General features: G+C 48.4%; 1 protein-coding gene across 3 annotated transcripts in view; it reads left to right on the top strand.

Moving 5' to 3' along the window:
* Positions 1-24,319, top strand: part of LOC119445352 (uncharacterized) — a 170,118-nt gene that overhangs the window by 88,233 nt on the left and 57,566 nt on the right. For all 3 annotated transcript variants that reach the window (XM_049663217.1, XM_049663218.1, XM_037709662.2), the window contains exons 5-10: positions 341-571; positions 11,816-11,894; positions 12,675-12,838; positions 13,090-13,277; positions 17,020-17,179; positions 22,104-22,624. In XM_049663217.1, coding sequence (XP_049519174.1) covers positions 341-571; positions 11,816-11,894; positions 12,675-12,838; positions 13,090-13,277; positions 17,020-17,179; positions 22,104-22,624 — 1,343 coding nt within the window. The remainder of the gene's footprint in view (positions 1-340; positions 572-11,815; positions 11,895-12,674; positions 12,839-13,089; positions 13,278-17,019; positions 17,180-22,103; positions 22,625-24,319) is intronic.

Here is a 24,319-nt window from a genome sequence, read left to right as displayed (position 1 = left end):
ATTGTGGTTAACAAGGACAGAGGCTGTTAAAGCCAACTAAAACTGCTGGGCACACTGTGTGAACTGCTGGGCACACTCCACAAAAATTATTCTGACTGCAAGAAGGACAGGCAGATTTGGGGTGAAGCCATTTAGATGGGTGGCCATGTGATTTGAAATAGACAAAGGCCCAGGCAGTGGCATCTCGTCGCTTATAATGCACGCTCCGAGTACTGCGGTAATAAGGTCTTATTGCACGAGAAGGCGCCACTATGGTGTTTTCTGGTATTGGGAACATCTTGAGTTGTTCCGAAGAGCAATGTCCCACACATGGTCGCAGTAGGCATTCTCATGTGTGCAGGTGAAATATGGCCGGCTGCGGGCGCACCTGGTGGAGCGCGAGTGTCGCAAGGAGCAGCAGCAGCCAGGCCCCAAGGGTCCCCTGGCGCCCATCCCTGAGGACGAGGCAGACTCCCCGGACGGGGAGCTGCCTCCGTGTGTGCGCGACTCCCCACTCCTGATGGGGCTGCACCTGGAAGCCCAGAGGCTGCAGCAGGAGCTACGCAGGGCACAGCGCGCCTACTGGGACCTGGTGAGTTTCTGCTCTCAATGGCCTAGTTGGCACACTTCACGTGTTGTTAACAGCGCGAAGCAGACAACACACGGAGCTTGTTATAAAGAATGTGCTGTGATCGTGTAGTGTTCAACTGCTAGCCTTGTTTGCCACTGCTGCTCCTCATCTCTCAATAAGTGCGACAGGGCATTTTGCACGACAGTAGCCGACGGATTTTTCGGACTCCAAAAATTCGGACTTGTTGGATATTCTGGACTTCATAGGTGTACCGTCAGGATTCGCATAGAGCTAATGCATTTTCGCGACCGATTTTTCGGACGAATCTAGGTGCCAATGTTCGATTTTCCGAACTAAATTGCTCGCTCCGAGCTACGCTACCCGATCTTGGGGGCCGCCATGTTGGATTTTCTGCTGGCTTGGCTTCCAGTGCCCCCTTGTATAGCCTTCAAGATTAGTACACGCACGCTATCCTCCCGTCTCTGAAGCCATGCCTGCTCTTCCTTGGCCGACAAAACGTTCCAAAAAGTGGCACTTGCTTTTTCTTTTTTTATTTGGTCAGCTCAGCACTATCGTCATAATCACTTAAGCAGAATCCGTTTTTTTTTTTTTTTCTTTTAAGTTTCGGTTGCGTCGTACGCTGTGTGTGGGTGAAAGCTTGCGAGGCTCAGCCGGCAACCGCAATTTAATCTCGCGCAAGCGAGAGAAGAAGGCGGCCGGAGGCGTGTGGACTTTGTTCACTCGCGGGGGAAGGGGAGAAGGCGACAGAGACGATGGGGAGTAGCGTTCAGCTCTTGCGGCTGCTGCCGACTGAGCTGCCACGCAGGCACCGTATCTTGAAAGCGATCTGCTATGTGGCCGAAGTGTGCGCCCGCGGGGGACTCATCTTCAAAGCGATCTGCGATGGGTACAAAGGGCGTGCGCCAAGTGCCAGTAGCTTCGTATGCGCTGTTTTTTTTTTTCAACGTTCACGTTGAAGCGAGAGAATAGACAGCGCGAAGGTCAATTTGCCCGCGGTCATCGAGCGAGATGTGTTCATGTAACCTGTGCGCGTGTGACACTGTGCTTATTTAGTAAGTAAGCGCATATTTTGCAACTTTATACGGCCGATCAAACTAACATCCTTACTTCGTATAGCTGTCTCTTAATTTGCTATCGCAATCGATGCTCCGCCTTTTGGGCGAAACTGCGACATTTTTTTAAGCGGCTCTAAGCCTCACAATTATTTTCTCTTGGGGGAGGGCACAGTGATCCTAATTCTGAAGCCAGGCAAGACACCGGCCATAGACAGTCTGCGACCCATTTCGCTCACATCCTGCGTGGGCAAGGTGACGGAGCATGTCATCCACAACAGAATATCGAGGTATGTGGAGGAACGACAGCTCCTCCCGCCGAACATGGTCGGTTTCAGACCCTCGCTGTCCACTCAAGAGGTCATGCTACTGATCAAGAGGCAGATAGTCGACGTGGTCACGAGAGACGTCCGAGGCATCTTGGCGCTGGACCTCGCCAAGGCTTTCGACACCGTCAAACACAAGCACGTCCTCGACTCTGTGTCGAGATTGAACCTCGGCGAACGCTTTCACGCGTACGTCAGCTCTTTCCTCAGGGATCGTAAGGCTACGATCAAGTTGGGCAAGATCAAGTCGGACGGATACGCGCTGGGAGCCCGCGGCACACCTCAGAGTGCGGTGCTATCCCCACTGCTCTTCAACATCGCCATGAGAGACCTATCGGTCCGACTCGACCGAATCGGGGGCGTCAATCTCAATCATGCTCTCTACGCGGACGACATCACCATCTAGTGCGTCGGCGGGTCGGACGCAGCGGTGGAGCGGGCTCTGCAAGAGGCCCTGGACGTCACGGAAGAATTCCTCGAGGGCACGGGATTGGTCCTCTCGCCGACCAAGTCGGAGCTCTTGCTGTATTGGCCCGACAGAAAGGGCCGCAAGTTCGACACGCCGCTGGATCAAGTACCGATCTATCTCAGAATGAAGACGGGTCAGCGCATCGCGAGGGTTGATTATCTCAGGGTGCTCGGACTGGTCATCAACGCAAAGGGTAGCAACGTGGAAACGATCGTGCGCCTGAGGGCGAAGATGGAGAACATGCTCAGACTCTTTTCACGAGTGACGAGCCGGAGGGGTGGCATCAGCGAAGCCAACCTCCTAAGGATCTACCACGCCTTCCTCATGAGCCATATCAACTACGTGGCTTCCACACTAAACTGGTCGCGGTCTGAGGAGAACAAGATTGACGCACTCATCAGGAAGAGCATCAAATGAGTGCTCGGTATCCCTGTGACGACCAGCACGGGGAAGCTAATGCAGCTCGAGGTCCACAACACCCTGAGCGAAATCGTAGAAGCACAGAAAACGGCACAGATCGTTCGCCTGTCTGCCAGCAAGTTCGACTGCCGAATATGAGATGGCGGGCCTCACCACCATGGCCGCGGAGTCGTGTGCCGTCCCCCTCCACCAGGAAGAAAGGGGCGCCTTTCGAGTCTCCACATTCCCAAGGAACGTTCACCCACAACACAACGAGGCCAGGCGCAGCCAGGGCCCGAGCACTCAAGACTGCCCTGCAGAACCCAGGGCTCGTGTCCTTTGTCGATGCGGCGGAGTCTGGAAAATCGGTCGGCTACTGTATATGCTGAAACAGTGCCCATGCTTTTTAGTGTTTTTCTCCTGTGTGGGTTTTGTTCTATGTGTGATGTACTCGCTGAGCACTGCCCTGGTGCATTGTGCTGTGGTTGCTGTCGCCGACGTAAATTTCTTGCCTCATGTGCTATCAACACAGTTGTACACCTTTTAGGAGGCAACATTGTCCCGCAGCAATACAGTATAGACCACTTATATGTTACCGCTTATAGGGCAGGACCGGATATAGTATGGTCTTTTCAGACTCCCGTTAATTTTCCCATAGCACTCGCATGTATACGCATACCGCTTACAGTGCAGCTGCGTGAGACGAAATACCAGTCATAATGCGGCTTCCGCAGGAAAATCTCGCCGACAAGGGCGGTAGCGAGCACGCTTCTCAATGAGGTGCGCCCACCGATGGGAGAGGAGCTCAACGAGGGTGATGCGGAGGAGCATGAGACATGGATCATGAGTCCTAGGGCGATAAAATCATTGCCGCGCGCTGTATGTGCGAGTGAAAGCGCACGGGCGACGCGCGCGTTCACGGACAGCGAACACACAGCGGAGAGCAAACGCGCCTTCCATCGCGCGAAAGGCCGTGGGGGTATCAGAGGGAAGGAGGGAGGGAGGGAGGGAGGGGGGGCGACGCTGTGCTGCGGCACATGGAGGAAGGAAAATCCATGCTGCGGCACCAAATGCGTATCTTGCAACTGGGTGCAAGGGGAACTGGCGACGCAATCTCCCACGCGTGAGGAGCAAAGCGGGAAGGCAACGCGGGAGGGAGGAAAGGAGGAACAAATGCGTTCGCACCTGTGCCGGCTGTTGGTGTTGTCGTGCGCACCATATCTTGAAAGCGATCTCCACACAGCTCTGACCTTTGTATGCGCTGTGCTTACGCCGCTCAGTTTCCGTTGAAGCGACAGACCGCACGAACCTTCGCTCGCTGCGGCGGCCACGTTTCCCCACACCCGCATATTAACAGTGGTTGTCTGCGGTCATCGAGTCTATTCATGTTTGCTTGTGCGCATTGACACCATGCTTGTTAATTCAGTTAGTAAGCGAATGTGTCAAGTTTATGCAGCCGATAAAACTACTATCCCTACTCCTTATAGCTCTCTACTAATTTGCTATCGCAATTGATGATTCGCCTTTCGGGCGAAACTGACACATGTTTTTTTTTTAATTACTTCTTGCTTCTGCTTCTTGCGTCTGCTTCATGCGAAGATCGTGGGTACTTGGACATTAACCTTTCAATGTTCGTAAGTTGAAACGGATCTAAACTCCCATTGCAGTCACACGCTTCGATTCTCGGATATGCGTGGCTGCTTGGTCTACATGTTTTGCATACGTGCAGGGCTTGAAAATCGTTGTTTTGGTTATAGTGCGGTACCACTTATAGTGCAGATATTCCCGACTCCAGCTACCTACGTTATAAGCGGTCTAAACTGTAATACAGTGTAGACTGCTTAAACGTAAGTGAGGGAGGTATGAGGGAGGGTGAGGGGAGCCACCGAAGCGGCGGAGTTGCCAAGGCAAAATCCGCTTCCCTGCCGCCCTCCTCCCTTACATTCCACGGTCTCTGCGTGCGCCCTTCCCCGTGCTGTGCCGACGCCGCCCGCTACCTGAAGTTTCGTTTACTGCCGTTATCGTGGAGCGAGCTAGGCTGGCCTTGGCAGTTTCGTGGCCCTCGCTCGCTATGCGCTCCGTGATATTTCACGACTCGCACTGAAGATTCTGATTTCAGCCTCACTGGCTGTTCGTTCGCACCACGTGCCCTTCTCCTCCACTTTGTCTCTCTTTCTTCCTCGAGCACTCCTTGGGGCGCCCGTTTTAGGGGAGCGTTCGCCGTCTCTGCTGACTTCCGTACTCCCAGGCAGCCGCACTGTAACCGGTATTTCGTTTCCCGCAACTGCACTATAAGTGATACGTGTATACATAGAGTGCTATGGGAAAATTAACGGGAGTCTGAAAAGACCGCACTATATCCGGTCCTGCACTATAAGTGGTTACATTATAAGTGGTCTATACTGTACCATATTTACTCCCGTCACGAACGCACTCCTTTCCCCGAGAAGATCAAGCAAAGTTGGGGGTGCATTCATTAGGTGCCGTAAAATTTTTAGCTATTTTTTTGTTCTTCGATTCAGCATTTGATGTGACATCCAACGCACCAGAACGAAAGCTGAATCCGAGGCATTTTGTCATGCTGTGGCACCGGATTGGACACCCGGCACGGGACAAACTAGGCAGATTTTCGTCGTCCATCCTGTCCGACAACCACATCGTCATTTGGCCGTAGCCAAAGACAGTGCGGCTGGTGCGTGACATTCCCTGAAGTTCCCTCTAAAGAGGCGGTGCCGGCAGGCAAGTTTCTCACGGCTCCGATCACCCAGGTCGAGGCATTCGCCTGTATCGCCGTTCACGGTGTCATAAAAATCGGCGACAACTTGTTTGATAGAGTTACTAATTGAATAAACTTATCTTGAAAGTGTGCCTGTTCTGCCAAGCTGCGCCTAGTACAGTAAAAGCTCAGTAATTCGGATTTATAGAGACCGAAAAAAATGTCCGAATTAACCGAATATCCAAATTATCAAATGGACAAAATAGAAACAATAAACACAGAAGTTTCGTGAACATACCTTTACTGCACAAAGTAATCACGTATGCTCATCTGCTTTCACGCAGGAATCCATGCAGACACTATTTTTCTGAGTCCTTCCAAGTGCTCAGCAGCTCACATGTTGTCTGCAGTGTCGAAACAAAATTCTTCCATGACAACGAGGGCCTCCATGGCTTCCTTCACAGTGTGAGGGGGCTGCTCCTCGCGTAGCCCCTCTTCCTCCTCAGAACCTTCGCCGCGCAGCATGTCCCTGACAATTTCCTCATCAGTAAGAGATCCGACTGTAGCAACGCCGTCATCAATGCCGATGTAATCGGCGAGTGTCACTGCCTCCAAAATCCTGGCTGCCATCTGCATTGTCGCCTGGCGACACTTTGGCCACTGTAGTATCGCTGGGCTCAGGCACAACGAAACCACTGTGTCTAAAACAGTTAGCAATGACGTGCACAGGTGTTTTTCCACATGTGTGCAAGAATGCTAACGACGCTCAGAAGACTCGCGTTGTACCGCCTGCCGACTTCCTGACACAGGAGCGTACGTTCCAGCACGTGCCTGGGGTACTTAGTCTTCACTTGCTTCACGGCGGCAGAAAAACAACTTCGATGTTGTTCAGTCCGGTGGCACTGTTATATGCACTACAGTTGTCCAGCACTATTAACACCTTATGCTTCTTCGCGGAAAACTTTCGGTCCAGCTTTTGGATCCAACATCGAAAAATTTCTGTCATCCACACCTTTCTGTTGGTGCAATTTTCCAACGGAAGGTCAGAAATGTTCTTAAAGCATCGTGGCTTTTGAGCGTTTCCAATGACAAGAAGCAGCAAGCGCTCTGTACCCGTCATGTTGGCAGATAAAAGCACGGTCACTCTTTCCTTACTTCGTTTCTCCCAGATGCATGGATCTCCTTTCGTAGTCCCAGTTTTGTCTGGCAATGCCTTAAAAAACAGTGCCGTTTCGTTAGCATTAAATATATCACTGGGATCGTAGGCGGCGATGTGCTCCAGCAGCTGAGCGTTTTCCAGTTGTTGGCGACGTCTTCATTCACTGCACCTTTCACCGCACACGGTCTTGAAAACTAGGCCATGTCTCTTCCTGAAGCGTGCACACTACCCGTCTGATGCCTTGAACGCATTGATGTCCATGATCAGGGGTTCATTCAACGGCAGGTGTGTATTACGCGAGTTGATCACCCACTGAAGCAGGGCCTCTTCCAACTCTGGGTGAGCTGCTGTTGGGAGCCGCTTTCTTGACGCACGGAACTTCTCACTTTCAAACGCCTGAAGAATTTGCTCTTTTTTCACGTACATACTCGGAGTACTTCTTTTTACGTCGTACTTCTTCATGGCCTTTTTTTAGGTAGAGCCCGATCTTCAAGGAAACACAAAATTTCCACCTTGGTGGCCAAGTCCTTAGCCTCGTACTTGGGCCGTTTCGCAGGTGTTGCCATCGGCGGAGAGTGCAGTCACACGGGCGCACAACAAAAAAGCACCAACAAAAATCAAGTTAGATAAATGAGCCGCACGAAATCCAACACTCCTCGATAAAACAGTGTGCAACGATGCAACGCACGGACAGTAACAAAGTGAGAAAATGGCACGGCCACCGACACGTGAAAACAAAACAAGGAAAAGCGCCCATCCAGCCACAATTCCAGCCAAGTTGATAATTGATGTCCATGGCGATGCTGCATTTAGGTTTCGCTTTTGAGCCTTGGCAGCGGCCCTAAATTGTCTGAATTATCTTATGTGCAGTCATATCCGTCCGAAATAGCAAACGTCCAATCTCATAGAGTGACACACAGGGACCAAACGACGAGTCCGAATTACACTATTTTCTGAATTAACGAGAGTCGAATTACCGAGCTTTCGCTGTACTAAGCCATTGGGTAGATTGGGAGTTGTGATGCTAGGGTGGACAACCCACACTAACCATCTTAGCGAGGCTGCTCACTTACCTTGCACATTTGCTTTTTGCATTGATAGCACCGAGTAGGCCAATCGTATTTAATTACGCCTGACATAAGTGCACGATTGGTAATTGTGTTGGCAAAAATAAGTGCTCTTTGACGAGCTCGGGCTGGATCGGCTGGATTTCAAGCGCAGTCGGTCGCGGCATCCGCCGAGCTAGGCTCACCCACCCTATCACTTGCTGTCAGCTTAGTTTTCATCAGTGGACAATGCAGTGCTTGTCGCTCAGGCAGGCATCATTTTATTGAGAATTTTTATGTGAAGTGAAGCAGCATTGTGCAAGGTTGTTTATTTTGTACTTTTTACAAGGATATGAAGTCTTTCGAGCGTAGAAGCAAGGGTGCTAGATTTGGGCGGAACTAATGTGGGTGTAACACGACGCACTTTCGATCGCAATTTAGCCTGATTGTGATCAAATTTTTTGGTGCGATTGGCTCCTTTGCACAATCATCGGGAAGGAGCCAATCGTAGTTGAGAATTTCATTCCGGATCAGGCTTGATTATGATCAAAAGCGGCCGTCTAACACTGGTATGACATGCCGCTCGCCCGTTCGGATGCACGTCCCATGTGTCCTGGATCGTTGCATGCCGGCAAATGTTCTAGCATGCAGCACCGCACATGGGACTCCAGATCATACCGTGTGTGCTCAGTGCTTCAAAAGCTTTTCGTGGAGTCATCAAGGAAGGAAACATGTGCATGGAAGAATACTGGTTTTCCGCAGGCGGTGCTAGGTGGCACTAGAAAACATTTAAAAGTGGCCTCTAAGATTCACAGCGCGTGAAATCTTGCAGGCCTTGCCATGTACCGCATTTTCTCGTCTATAAGGTGCTGTTGTTTTCTGAATTTTTCGTCGGTGCGACTTCTACACATTTTTTTTTTTTTTTTATAAACTGTTGTAAAAATCGGATTGGATGCTATGGCCACGCGAAGCGCACTGGGTTGACCTCTTCTGCCACTTAATTGCTACGGGTTCTGTGTGCGCCATCGAGGTACCGGGTTCTCGTGATAGAGCTCCCGAGCGCCATGCAAGAAGGACGGAGCAGCAACGCAAGCGGCGGCAGGCTGACCTCGAGTCGACTGACCCCACAAACTGCTGGTTCTACGCAAGCTGCGCAAACTACGCAGTTGCTACCAGAGTACAAGGCTCCCCCTCTCCCTCCCGTGCTGCCTTCCCACTTTCCTCCCTCGAGTCGCACGCTTTCACTTGCACATACAGCACACAGCGCGTGGGCACGATGTTATCGCCCTTGGACTTTAATCGGAATTCATCGCGATGGATGGAACATCCCGGTGACCACATTGGCAGAAATGTGCTTGTAGTGTCATATCATTGCTATCGCTTGCATGTGACCTGTGTTCACGAAGTGAAACGTCGCTGTAACTTTTTAAATTGCTAACCGAACGCGTAGGTGCATCTTTTACACTGATGCGACTTATATACGTTTTTTAACAGAAATACTGACGTTTTGAGGGGCCTGCGACTTATAGACCGGAAAATACGGTACTTGATAGATGGCGCTCGGTGTTCAGCTGAGCCGAGTAGATGACCCTCATAGCAGCAAGTTGTGGGTGCAATTAGTGTAGTGAGGAAAAGAAAAAAAGAACATGCTTTTTTATTCTAAAAATACTAAATGCGTTCATTAGGCAAGGAAATACGGTAATCCTCAATTTTGCATGCATTTACTCTCTTTATTGCTGCACACATAATACTACTCTGTGAAGGCTTCCATGTACACCTTCAAGCGGGTTGCTTTATTGAAGGGTCCGTGCGAAGCCCCTCGCATCAGGCAGAGGAGATGCACAGAACAAAATAATGTTTAGCAATTGAGCCACACTGAAGAACACATTATTACACAGTAAAATGTGGTAAATGTACCATGGACCTATCAACAAAATGCTATAATGGCAGCGCGGGCTCGAGCTAATCCTGACCCCGGCTGGCTGCATTCCACGCACACGCGCATTTGTGACAGTGATCCACAGCAGTCTCCCTCTTGAGCTGCTGCACTTTGAGCACGGTGCTATGTTTGTAATGTCACAGATTGGCTTGAGCAATAAACCTGCAGCCAGCGGATGGTGCAACCTCACATGAAGTGATGTTGGGGATCCTGATAACCTGCACTGCTTGTTTATTCAATTTATTTTGCCTTCATTAACATTCTGAAAATTCACAACCTGCATAATCATCCAAGATGACACAGCAGAGCACTTTGTGCTTACTTATGAAGGAATTCCTTCGCCTTTTGACTGAACCATCTGCAAGCATCCTGCTTCTGTGTTTTTAGCTCAGCTACTAGCAAGAAGCTCTCTTGGGGGAGCAACTGATGCTTCACAGGTTGCATGCACATCAGGCAGAACTGAATCAAGTTGCTGACGACCAAAATTAGTGCAAAAAAAGACAACGCATACAGGAAGGGAATACAGAGTCTATGTGCATTGTCTTTTTATTTGCACCAGTTTTTCCTCAGCAGCAATGCAAGACCTACTAGCCCAACAAATAATTATTCCTGCATCAAGTTGGGTGCTCTTTTGCTGCTATTGGGGTTGTACATCAAAGTTGACTGATGATGTAGGACGCGTCGCATCTTGCATGTGTTGAAAATAAAGGTATATCAAAACCTTGTGAATCCGACCTTCATCCATTCGGAAAATCGGGTAATTTGGACTCGTCCTCTGGTCCTGGCAGGTGTATGCATTATTTAATGCAATCAAACTTTCGTTAATTCAGATGTATTTGGCCGCACATCGGTTAATTCGGGCAACTCTCGGATTTCGGCGAGTGCGGAGCACCACAAATGTACGATGCAAAAGAGCAGAAACAGCGTTGGCATCCAACCAAAACGAAGAGGCACAGTCCGCATCTCCATAGTCATCAGCAGAAATCGTACATGAATAACCGCAACACCGGAGCACTTAGTGCCTATTTGTGCCTTTAAAGCCTTTATTCTTCCATTTATTGTCTTCATAAGTGTGTAGTCATCATCCATGATCACATTGATAGCCACCGCAGTTTCGTTCACAACGGTTGCGGCAAACAGTATACTGTTTCGTTTTGACTTGGTGCGCGCATCGGCCGGGCGCCTTTAGAATTGCAAGGTCGCCGTCTGTGATTGCGTTGATAGCGGCCACGATTTCTACCGCAGCGGTTGTGGCAAACAGTAGTTTCGTTCTTACTCGGTACGTGAGTCGGCTGTACGCCTTCATAAATGCGTAGTTGCCATCTATAATCATGTCGATGCTGACCGTGGTTTTATCTGCACTGGTTGCGGCAAACAGTAGTTTCATTTTGACTCAGTGCAAAGTTGTCGAGGATGAAGAGCATTGGCTACATCGTGATGCACGGACTATCTGTTGGTGACCATCTCACTGGTAAAGAATAATATAATTGGGATGTGAGCACGGTAGTGAAAAGTGTATCTCAGATGAAGACGCACACTATAGCTGCACCACGAAGGAAGTCGCAAAGCCTTCGCTACTGCAAGTGCTAATTAGTCACGAGATGACGAGAATTGGAGCTTCCACACTGCTTTTGTGCAAAATAGAAACAGGATTTGCCAATTCATTCAGTAAATGCGTGTTGACGAAGTAAGCATTTTATTGTTTTCATGATACCCTCGATAATTCTACATTCGGTTCATTCGGAAATTTTTTTGGGGCCCAAATTAATTAGGTTTTACTGTATCAACATTTTTGTCATCATTCTGAGCAGTAATCATGGGAGTTATTTTAGGTGTAATAGCTTGTATAGCTAAAGTAAACACATCCCTGTGTGGGTGCTGTGATGTTCTTAGATCACCACTCTCCCTAAGGCCCTAAGATAAACCCAGCTGTTGTCAATCTTGTCACTATTTCAAGACACAAACTGTCCTCTCAATACTATGTCTGACATGCTCATTGAGTTTTTTTTACAGGTGCGATCTCTTCGTGACTTCATTTTAAGCTGCACTTGGAACTAGATTGGGATCACAGCTGCTGTGTGTGTCTCACTTGCAAGCCATGAGCCGAAGTGACTGTTGACCCTTGTTGCTTGGTTCAGGTGTTGGGCAGTGACTGTGGGGATGACTCGGCCGAAGTCGTGGTGGACCTGCTGTCGCAGCTGGAGAAAAGGGACACCGGTGGGTGCACCTCCATGATTTGTAGGAGTTCTGCAAGTTGCATTCGCATGACGAACTGAATTCTGCAGACAGGAATTGCACCGCACACTGTAGACAAGCTGCTAGCAGTTGTTGCAAGTCAGCCACATACTTTTCATCAACGGCCCATCATGGGAACAGAGTGCAGAACGTGTGCTCTTTCCTCTGTTTTACCAAAGAGGCCTCCTTTCAAACTGAACAAGTTTTTCTTCCATAGTAGGGGTGTGCGAATACCGAGTAGTAGATTTCTGTTCTAATGTCGAATCATATCAAGAAAAAAAAAAGCAGAATTTTGTATATCCGAAAATTTTTCGCAAAATTTAATGCTTACAAAACACGATGCTGCGCAGTTTGGGAGTCTCCTAGTGTTGCATAACAAGGATGTAGCAAGCTATCAGTAACTGAGACACGTAGAAATCAAGGTATGCAGTAGTGCCCTGTACTGTTATTAAAGTGAAGTCCAAATTAGTGTGCCAGCACTGATTACAGCTGAGTTCTGGTATGTGAAGATATGGAAAATATTTTTCTATCAATAGCAGGGGTGTGTGAATACTGAGATTTCTAATCGAATATTCATTCCAATCAAGAAAAAAAACTCCGAATATCGAATATCTGAAAATTTTTCACAAAATTTACTGCAAAATTTAATGGGGTGCCGCAACAAACACAAAGGAAAAAACGGCGCACGTTGGGTGCTACCCAACCGCAAGAAATATTTGTTGGGAGAGTGCCAAGGATGGGTGCCTGCTTGGCCGCTTGCAGAGCTGTCGCGTGCTCGGGGCCGGTGCGACCGCCTGTCCGAGGCCCTGGCACAGAGCGAGCGAGAGGTGGCGGCATGCCGGGATGCCCTGCACGACTACCAGCTGCAGATGGAGGCTCAGCGGGCAACCCACGAGGCACTGCGCTCTCACGTACACGACCTGCAGGTGACCATGTGCATCACATAGTATGTGCTGTTTTGGTGTGTGGGATAGTACAGTCGGAGCTAATTTGATGTGCGGTTACCTGGTGCTGTTTTGCAATTGGAAATGGGACACTCAAAAGAGTAAAGTGAGTGCCACTTGGCATTGTCCAGTTTTACATATCTGGAGCACAGTGAGGGAGATGACACGCACGAAGTTGTTTCGTAGAAACAAGTGAAGAGGCTCATTGTACCAGCCGAATTGGGCATGTGCAGGTTCAACTTGGTGAGGCTCGGGAAGGCTGCGAGTTCCTGCAGGCAGAGCGTGCCACCTTGGCCGAGGCACAGCTAGAGTCCGAGGCCGAGATGCGGCGCCTTCGCGGTCTCCTCGAAGCGGCCCTAGAGACCTCGCGCGTCCTCTACCAGCGGTGTGCCAAGCTCTTTGCAAAGTGCCAGCAGAAGAGGTACCTCTCTAGTCCACCAAGTCTTAGATTCTTCAGCATTTGTATTCCTGAATCTAGAAACTATTGCACCCTTCCCACATTGACAGAAGATGTGGTTGTTCACTTTCCTTGAGTGTAAGCAAGCACAGTCTGAGGTTACCATCAAACATGTACATACGGTGTTGGAAACATGAATGGAACAGAGGGCCCTCTTACAGGGTGTGGTGGCAGGCATGATGTTTGGGGGTTTGTGCCAATGCAAAGAGTACAGCTTAAGACTTAGAGATTGACTCCAACCAAATAAGGAAATTTACTAGCCCGACGTTTCGGAACCAATTGGTTCCGAAATGTCGGGCTAGTAAATTTCCTTATTTGGTTGGAGTCAATCTCTAAGTCTTAATCAATTTTCCCAACCAGACAGGTAATTCTGTCGAAATGTTTAGCTTGAAGAGTACAGGCTCTGGGGTGGCAGGCAGGTGACAAGTTTAAAGAGGCCCTGCAAGGGAACACTTGCCGAGCGGCGATTTTGTGTACTTCTGTAGACTGGATAGTCCGAAAGAGAGTGAGATTTACATTCGCACGATATTGTGAGTATTGCGAAAAAACCTACGGCATTATGTTTAAAACCATTTTAAGTATCCTGGAGCAACGGTCGAGGTTTTGCAACCATGCCAGTGGCTCATCATCTTTGGCACGCCAACGGGCACTTCGCGGAAGCTGTTGTAACCGTACAAGTGAAGCCACTGGTGCGCGAGAGCACATGCAAGCTCCAGCTTCCTTTACGCCAAAGGCGAAAGAACTAAATGGGCAAATTTAGAGCATTTCAGTTACAGCTTCACGAAAGCTTTGCATTACATAGATTCCAACATGTGCATGGGATGTGCAAGTTATTTCTTTTTTTTTTAAGATAATTGGATTGAAAATTGTCTGTGCGGTGCAATTGCCTGCGCGGACACTATACGAAACCCACCTTTGTGGCTTCCGTATTCTTTATCGCTTAGCATAGATGTATTGTGGCGAAGCTGGCTTTAGGAAACCAGTTGCTGTTATGCAACACATATTAGACCCTTGCCCGTTTTTCTTGCTAAAATATCAGGTGCAAATTATATTCCTACTTTGTTTAGGGCTTTAATGTTATTTCTACATTAGTTTTCTACTTTGGACACATTGAAAGCGGGCGCGACTTTGATTCGGGGGCATGGTACGATCGAGAAAATACTGCCAAATGGATCGGCAGTGTATTTTGGCATTTTGTCTGCATCTTGTTTAATTTGATCCACCTATTCTATTCAATCAATTTTGTCCGTCCCGCCAGGGTCGAATTAGTGGAGGTGACTACCGTATTTTGGCGCATATAACCTGCACCAAATTTCGAAAATTTAACAGTAAAGTCGGGGTGAAGATTATATGCAAATTTTGCCTTGAGGTGCAGCTTTGCAGCATCAAAAAGTTTGCCTAGAAGTCTAGCTTCACGAAAGTATGTGCCGCACTGCCCTGACGCCACACTTCCAGAACTCGTCGCTCGTGTTAGCTCGGTGCACGTGCGCTGCATAATGCAGCGCTACACATAAGTCCGCACCTCCCTGGAAACTACAACCTTTGGGCGATCGACAAGTTTGCAAAGACACTGCTCTAGTTATTGAACAATGCAGAGTTGGAAGCTTTTATTTAATATCCTTCTTTAATTCCTTTAGTTCTTCCTTTAATTCAAACTCCGTGTAACTAATTTTTTGGCTCGTTCGAGCTAGAATTATCGAGATTTAACTATTTGTTTTTATTGAGTGTAATTGACAGCGCGTTAGCAACCATGAATTCATAACGAGTCATGACGCCTTACAGTTTCAAATTTGAGTCAGATACTGTCACAAATACCACTGTGCGTGTTTTGGAGAATACAGCATAAAAAGGGGAAACTGATTTAATTTTCTCATGTTGATACAATAAAGCGAGCATCAAGTTTGGGACTAGTACTGTATATGCGCTCTTACACCTCGACTTAGTAGCTGTGGTTGCACTGCCAGAGGTGCCTGGTACTGCAGTGAAGCTTCGTGCTGCTCATCCTAAAGGCTGCAAATTACTTCTTTTTTTATCTTGCCTCTCCCTCTCTTTTTTTGTGTGTGAAGAGCTTTACATTTTCGTAGTCCGCGCCTTAATAAATAGAGATTGTGATTGTGGGGCACCTCTTCAGTGGTGAGCAAATTTTGCACACACCCAAACATGCACATTGCAACTCTTGTCGGCGATACAAATGTTTTTGTTTGAACCCCTGAGATTTGTATCGGGGAGCTTATATAGATTGTGTGTGAATGTACAAAATGGGGAGCATATGCACTGTTGCAGTTAAACTCACTTGCACTCAGATTTTGCCCTGACATTAAACCGGAAGATACTTGCGACCTGCAGTGAGGTCAGTCAAGAAACTGTGAGCATTAAGTTAATCGTCGCACCACTGCAACAGCAGAACAAAGCAGATGAGGCCAGCAAAATATCCCCGCAAATCCTACGTGGTCTGGTGTTCTAGATGAAACAAGGTGGTAGGGCACATTCAAACATGAGAGAGCAAAATAGGTTGGGCTGTATTAGTTAACTACACTTTTGCAATGCAACTGACGCAGGTTGCAACGGACTGTGATAGACCTGCTGCGGTGGCTCAGTCAGCTAAGGCATTGCGTTGCTGAGCACGAGGTCGCGGGATCTTACCCGGCCGCGGCGGCCGCATTTCAGTGAAGGCGAAACACATTGCATTATACTGCACGTTAAAGAACCCCAGGTGGTCAAAATTAATCCAGAGCCCTTCACTATGGCATGCCTCATAATCAGAACTGCTTTTGGCACAAAAAAAACACAGAAAGAAGAACAAGAATGGACTGTGATAAACCAGCGAAAGAGGTCTGTTATATATGAAGTCCCTTCTATAGAAAATCTAGGTCACGGTGTGTTGTGAAATGGCGGAACTTCTTATATTACCGTCTAACCAGTAGGCGATCAAAAAAGCGGTAAAACATTGAAATTAAAGAGACACATTTATTGATAAATGGGTTTACTCGGTAATCATACAGCCACGTGGCACATCTTCATGTCTGGCGTTTGCCAGACACTGGTTGCTGACAAATGGCAGTTTCCGCTACTATTTGTTTCCCCCGCACTAGAGCACATACTGTAGAACCTCATTGATGTGATGAGGTTCTACCTTGGAGTGAGGTTCCTAGGAACCTCGGAGTGAGGTTCCTACGAACCTCGGAATGAGGTCCCTGCGAACCTCGGAGTGAGGTTCTTACTCCGAGGGTTCTACGAAGTAACCGGCACACAGCCAAATGTCTGAATTAGCTGGAGCTTAATGCCGCTAAAGAAAACATGCACTCGCCAGGACCAGAGGGTGCATCTGAATTATTCAAGTTGTTGAATTAACGAGAGTCAAATTAAGGAGATGTTACCTACCCATAAGCCATTCTTCCCATGAAAACCAGCAAAGATAACAGAATGAAAGACAGGTGTCAACGCTGCTTCGGGAAGTTCGCACACCAGCTTCCTATGATGTTTCTGATGGAATCTGCACGGACTAAATTTTTTATGGCTAAACATAAACTACATTGTTATTTAAAGGAACCAAAAACTGAATTTAGAGCATTTAAAGAACTTCCACAATCACTGAAATCTGTGTAAAATTCAAAACATGCAGTCTGGCCTGCATTTTCTCTTTCAATGATCAACTTCTTACTGCACTAAACTAGTTTAAGCTGCATGCTCACCGCCCACTTTGCAGCGTGCGGCTGTCCCAGCTTGAGTCACAGCTCGAGCGGCCCATCGCTGAGGCCACGGGGCCCAGCGGTGGCCAGGCCCTGGCCCAGCTGTCGGCCAAGCTGCAGGCATTCCTCAAGACCAGCGTGCTCTTCGCTGCTTCGCACTTGCAGCTAGACTCGGAGGTACGTCATTGTGGCATCATCACTCAAGCTTCTCTTTTCAAACGCGAGCAGTTTTCCAGGCTGGGAGTGCCTGTCGATTTGGCCACAAGACTAGTCAAAGGTCTAAATGCTCTGTTATACTCCAACGTTCACAACGCATGCGTGCGCGCCAGCGTTCGTTTCGTCGCGTCATGTCAGCGATGCCACACCAGGCGCAAATACGCCTGCCCTATAGTCCAATGCGACGCGGCCCGACGCCGCGGCTGCAGCCAAAGCAGTGCATGCTCAGTAGAGCAGAGCGCCGCACCGCCTGCTCGCGGAAATGCGGACGCAGTGCAGTCTGGGTAACGTCATCAGCGCGAAATGCAGCATGCTGCATTTCCCGCTGGCTGCCGCTGGGCCGCACCAACGGACGCTGGTCGCGTCGGTCGCGCCTCGCGTCAGACTATAGCGTGCTCTCGTTTTGTTCACGTAGCGTCGTTGTGCCCAGCATGCGTGCGCGTCGATGTTACGTCGGAGTATATCGAGCCCTTTACAGTCTAACCTCGATATAATGTTCACGGATTTAACAGATATAAAATGTATACAATTAAACCTGCTTATAACGAATTCCTGGATATAATGAAGTTTTTCTTTTCCGCGCAGTTACTTCATAGAAGCACATGTATTTGAGACCTCTACGTAACGAAGTGGCAGCGGGAGACCCCCTCGAAATAACGAATTTTCCCTGCCGACAACCTAGAGATTCTCTCTCTCTCGCCCCAAATTTTGTCATTTTTGCGGAAGCAGCAACCAAAGCACCTTCTCCGCCGCGACGGAATGCGAAGCGGTGGCGGCGCTTGAATTCACGGTGACTGCCAAATGCGTATCTTGCAACCGGACGCAAGGGGAACTGGCGACGCAAACTCCCATGCGAAAGGAGCAAAGCGGGAAGGCAGCACGGGAGGAAGGGGGTGGGGGGGGGGCGGCTTCTACTCTGCCAACAAATGCGTTCACGCCTGTGCCGGCTGTCGGTGTTGTCGCGTGCACTGTATCTTGAAAGTGATCTCCACACCGCTCTGACCTCTGTATGCGATGTGCTTTCGCTGCTCAGTTTCCGTTGAAGCGATAGACCGCACGAACCTTCGCTCGCTACAGCGGCCGCGTTTTGACAGTGGTTGTCAGCGGTCATCGAGTGTGATCTATTCACGTTTGCTTGTGCACTCTGACACCACGCTTGTTAGTTCAGTTAGTAAGCGAATGTGTCCAAGTTTATACAGCCGATAAAAACTACTATCCCTACTCCTTATAGCTCTCTACTAATTTGCTATCGCAATTGATGCTTCGCCTTTTGGGCGAAACTGAGACTTTTTTTTTTTTTTTCATTTTGTCTGCTTCATGCGAATATTGTGGGTACTTGGATATTAACCTTTCAACGTTCGTAAATTTAAATGGATGCAAAACTCCCAGTTGCACACTTCGATTCTCGGATACGCGCGGCTGCTTGGTCTACATGTTTTTCATACGTCCAGGGCTTGAAAATCGTTGTTTTGGTTATAGTGCGTCTTATAGTGCAGATATTCACGACTCCGGCGACTTACGTTATAAGCAGTTTACACTAACATGTTTGCCATTCTTACCATTTTGCGTGTCATGCTTTCCTTATTTTGCTTATGCTTGCCATATTTTGCCATGTATTGCATTGAGTTACTTATCTGACACTTCCGAGACAATTCTTTCTTTCTTTTTTATTTTACATGAACTTCCGCGTGTTTGTCTTTGACCCTTCCTTTGAATGTATTTTGCTTATTTGTATTTTGTTTATTTTTTGTGTCTATAGTCAAGCTTGTGTTATTTGCCTCTATATTTACCTCTTACCTTTGCCCCTCCCCTCTGCAGTTAGAAATGTACCTTGAGGGTATAATAAATAAATAAATAAACAAACAGATTCACAGTTAGGTTTCCTACGGAGGCAAACCACAGTGTTGTGATGTGAGGCTTGGGCATTAAACACAGGAAGACTCGCAAAGTAGGGAAACGGTTTAATGAGGTCACATAAACATTGTAACAGACCGACTGAACACACCAGCGGGCTCTGTCTTGAATGAATTGCGTATCGTGGGGAGACAGCAAAACAACAAGGCTCCCCGAAACGGAAGCAGACAAAGTCAGTTTCAGTTTATTTATTTCGTAAGTGGAATACATGCTTACATAAATATACAGAAAGAGGTCCCAGAGCAAGTGCTGAAAGGGGACTTCCTGTCAGAAAATATATATTTGTGCAAATATACAGCGTAAAACAGCAGTGTAGTAATCACTAAGTGGAATATTAGGCAAAGTAAATGAAGTACAAACTGCAAATGTAACAAAGTCAATAACTATTAGTACAACTAAGACAGTAGCTAAAGCATTCACAATAAAAAAAAACGATAACGTTTATTAAGTGCATAATTTTAAAACATATACGGGAAAAAGAAGCGAAAGAGAAATGAGCCGGAGTGAAGTGATTACACTAGATATGTGAACAATTTTAGTTCTCTAGTAGAAAAGTGAATAAGGTTTTCTTGAAGACACCTAAGGAAGAAGAGCGCTTGACGTCTAGTAGGAGGCTGTTCCAAGTAGACAATGCTGTGAAATATCCAGTAGCTGATGATGTCAGTGCGGCTACCTGCTGCACGGGACACATTGCGCCATCTGTAGCAGGCCACACCAACTGGGCCAAGCACATCACATCACTCGCAGTGTGTGCGCTTACTGGATGGAATGGGTCTGACTCGTTTGTAGGCAGAAAGCATGCAGCTGTTTTCTTATAGCGCAGCCTAAACTGCCGGCATCAGGGTTGCATGCAGCATCTGCGCTTCACGACAACACACGATGCAGGCCACACGATGGCTGAAAGTAAAATGCTCTCGCAAGTTCGATCATCACGAAATTTCTAGTAGACTGAACCATAATACGATAGAAAAGTCTGTAAACAGGTTTTGTGTACTTCTGGTATTGTAAAATATGTTAAACAACTTGCCTTTTGCGCAACACCACGCTTAAAATACACTGTTTGCCCTTTCCATCTTTGCAAGTTAGGGACCCCATCCAGACAAGTGCACAAGCATTGGATCGAAACGATGGAAATCTTGCTCCAATCTGCGCATGCATCCTACGTCGTTTACTCAACTGCATACAGTTCAACCTGGATATAACGAAATTGACAAATTCCCCAAAAAACTTCGTTATAAAGAGGATTTCGTTATATGCAGGTTCGGCACGAAAATTCGAAAAAGAAACGCTTACCGTATTTACTCGATTCTAACGCGCCCTCAATTGCAACGCGCATCCGTTTTCTGTTTTCGTCGAAGCACTCATCCTTGGAAAGTCACACCAGGTACCAGATGCGTGGACGCGTGTCGTTTCGCACAAGCACAAGGCATCGGAAACGAAGAGCGAGCGTCAAGATGGCGTCGTATAGTGTTACAGTAGAACCCCGCTGTTACGTTTCCGGGGGCTGTGTTTTCCCGGCTGTTACGTCATTTTCGGCCGGTCTAGGCACAGCTCCCATACAACCCGATGCATTGGTAACCCCGCTGTTGCGTCGCAACTGTAGGACCGTTCCCGCACCATATGTTGTGAACTGTCACCCTGCGCCGGCCCGAGCGTCTATTTTGACTTTTCATGTCGCTTGGCTTGGTGGCTTGATGATGGTATTGGCCGCCCAAAGTGCCGGGGGCGACAACTATGACGCATTTTCGGTTTCCGCCAGCAATAGTATGGCCCTTGAGATCCGTATTTGCTATATAAAATGGTGTCTATTACGCGTTGTCGTCCTAAAATTGGTTTTGGCTCATAGACATTTCGCATAAAGTCCAAGGACGATAACGCAGTCGCCGCACGCCGTATGCTGTATGTGGGAGTAAAAACGTGCGAGGGGAGCCGACGACCGCGTTTAAATCTTGCGCACGCAAAAAAAAGCAGGGAGGAAGCGCGCCTTCTTCCGTTGCGCTCGAGGCACCGGCGAGGGAGCGAGGGGGGAGGGATAGCGGGGTGGCGTTGTACTGTACTCTGGCATCAACTGCATACTGCGGCGGCGCGCGGTCGTGCGGTCGTATCTTGAAAGCGATCTGCACTGGGGCAGAGTCTAGCAGTGTAGGTGCGTCAGCGGCTCGTAGCTTTGTGCGTGCTGTGTGTTCTTGGCGCTCAGTTTGCGTTGAAGCAATAGCCAACAGCACGAAGGTCACTTTGCTCGCTTCTCCAGTGGCGCTTCCACACGCCGCCAGCGTGTGACAGCGCGTGTCCGCACTCATCGAGTGTGATGTGTCACAGCGTGTACCAGCACGTCGGCAACATCAACTGGAAAAGGAGAGAGTGCCGGCTTGGCGGGCTAGGCCAGCTGCAGGATCAGGTTTAAATGAAGGGAGGGGGAAAGGTCACGCCCGTGGCGGCAAGATAGCTGGGTCGAGGGATGCAGGCCCGCCTCGCACACGCACGCACGCACACGGGCGCTCGCTTCGCATTCCGTCGCGGCGGAGAAGGTGCTTCCGGTTGCTGCTCGGGCAAAAATGACAAAATTTGGGGCGAAATCTCTAGGTTTGGAGGGGAAAATTCGTTATATCGAGGGGGTCTCCCGCTGCCACTTCGTTACGTAGAGGTCTCAAATACATGTGCTTACATGGAGTAACGGCGGGGAATAGAAAAACTTCGTTATATCTAGGAATTCGTTATACGGAGGTTCGTTATAAGCAGGTTTAACTGTATAACCTCGCACCTGCTCTGCTTACCCGTTCATTATGAACAAGGCTCCCGTCTGGAAGCCAAAACATGTGTTTAAGAATTTTTCACCTTGTTCGGCGTCTGTCTTGTTTTTTTCCACTGTTCCTGTTGACTTCGACTTTGCTTCAAACCAAAATATTTAGACTTGCACGAAGCCTACTTTTCGTTCCACATAATTTAGAAGATGTGCTCTTCACCAATGCAGGTCTTGGATGAAATCATGGATGACCTGGAAGGTTCTGGTGACGAGCACTCGCCTGCCACTGCGCCACCCGTGCCACCGTACAAGGACCACGCCAGACCTGCGGCACTGCTGCCACTGGATGCCTCCTTCGTCAATGGAGACTCCGAACCAGACTCGACTTACGGCACGCCCATTGACGAGCTTCCATTGACGAGCGCCTCGGCCGAGCACAGCTCTCTGGTGCACGCCATCTTGCAGGCGGCCGCAGGCTCCCAACTGTTGGGACGGGGCAACGGTTCCACTGAAGATGCCAGCTTGGCCGTGAACGGCGAGAACGAAGTGCACGACAAATTGGCCGAGCGAAGGAACTCGTGTGTCGTGGAGCGCACCCTGGTGTTGGGTGTGAGTGGGGAGGGTGGACTCCTCGGGGACTTGCCAACTGCAGGCTCGGTAGTCGACGAGGCATGTCATCAGTCTGCAAGGAGCCCCACTGTGTCTCATACCAATGGGTTTCATGCAGACGATGGGGCAGTGACATTCAGGTATGACAACCGCATTCACAGCTAGTCAGCCAGTTTTGAGGTGACGTGTTCACGTGATGCTTTTATTTCAGAGCTTATTGACCACTGTGTAATGGGCTGCAATTTAAAAGTTATCAAACAAAAATATTAGTCAGACCTTTGGTCTTGTGCCAGGCTTCATGTTCAACGCTAAGACATTGTTTTGGGCTGATTGGTACAAGGAAGTGGAACCGTGTAAAGGGAACAAGAAAGAACAAAAATGGCAAGGACTAGCACAGTTCAAGCATATTTATCGGGTGCACATATCGATACAACACACAGAAAAGCCTTGGTCGCATATTATGCCCAGGAAGGAAGCTTGAAGATGAACGATAATAAACATGTAAAGAACAACCCAATGAAACCTGACTACCGGTAATGTATAATTTCACACCTAATACAGTCAAATCTCAATATAACGAATCACGCAGGACCGCCAAAAATCGTTCGTTATTTTGAAATATTGTTGTAATGAAAACTTGCGGTTATAAGCCAGAGGTCAAACCTACAAATGAAAATGACATACCTTGGCAGTAGACGCATGTGCAGACAAGCAAACTCTCAAATGAAAATGTTGCACCCACTTCAAAGCTGCTTTATTTAAAGAAATCGGCTATTTTCTTCTGGCGCCTGCAGCGTGCACGACCGTTTAAGAATTCCTCTACACCTTCCACTTTGCGCAATAAATACTTCATCGGGTACGCACCGAGCGATGAAAGTGCGGGCTTTGTTCATGTGCACTGAAACATCAAAGTTCGACATGATCTCATCTTCTTCAGTGTTCGGTGACCCACAGTCATCTTCCTTGGGTCGTCATCGTCACGGGAGACGTCGCGAACACTGTTGACGATCTCCTCGGTTGTCAAGTCTGCCGCCGTTAGTGCTGCGCTGTCGCTCTCCACGTAGTCGTCGAAGTAAGAGACGGTGGGCAGCAGTTCCACCGCCTCGGTCCGCATGTCTCCTTTGTCAATCCCCACGAGGTCGTCTTCAAGCTGCACAGGTGCTTTGACAAGCCCCGCTTTTCGCCTGCAGGTGCTAATGGTGGACACCTTCAAGTTCCACCAAGCTCCTTCCGTGAGCATTTGCGCTACCTGATGAAATCTGTTATTTCCATACAATCATATTGATTGCAGTCAACTGCTTTAGGCGGAGATTGGTTGCAGCAACGACGTGTTGTTTGGCGGCAGAAACTCCAGGTGAACGTGGGTAATGCAAATATTCATAAAGTGAGCAGAGCAGTTGTCAACAACCAACATAACTTTTCAGTCATCCCTCCTCATTTGGTCGTCGAGTTTAATAAGCCACTTGGAAAATAGATCTCTGGTCATCCAGGCACACTTGTTTGCACAGTAGATGTACGGTACCGAGATGACGTTTTTAATGCAGCGAGGCTTCGCGTACTTGTCGATGACGAATGGTTTAATTTTCTTTATGCCAGTTGCAGTGCAGCAGAGCAGGACCACCACGCGAAGATGCGACTTCTTGCCTTCTTTGCACTGCTGCCCTTCGAAGTTGCATCGTCCGATCTGGCAGGAGCTGATTAAAACATGCGGGCTCGTCTGGATTGAAAATATTGTCTTCAGAGTATGATTCAACCACCTCTCGAAAATTATCATTACGCCAGGAATCCATGCCTTCTTTGTCAGCAGCCTTTTCATCGCGCGAGACTACCTGCCA

Source organism: Dermacentor silvarum, chromosome 3 (assembly GCF_013339745.2).
Source record: "Dermacentor silvarum isolate Dsil-2018 chromosome 3, BIME_Dsil_1.4, whole genome shotgun sequence".
Classification (NCBI taxonomy): Eukaryota; Metazoa; Arthropoda; class Arachnida; order Ixodida; family Ixodidae; genus Dermacentor; species Dermacentor silvarum.
The sequence above is the reverse complement of the archived record's forward strand: the minus strand, read 5'-3'. Positions and strand labels throughout refer to the sequence as shown.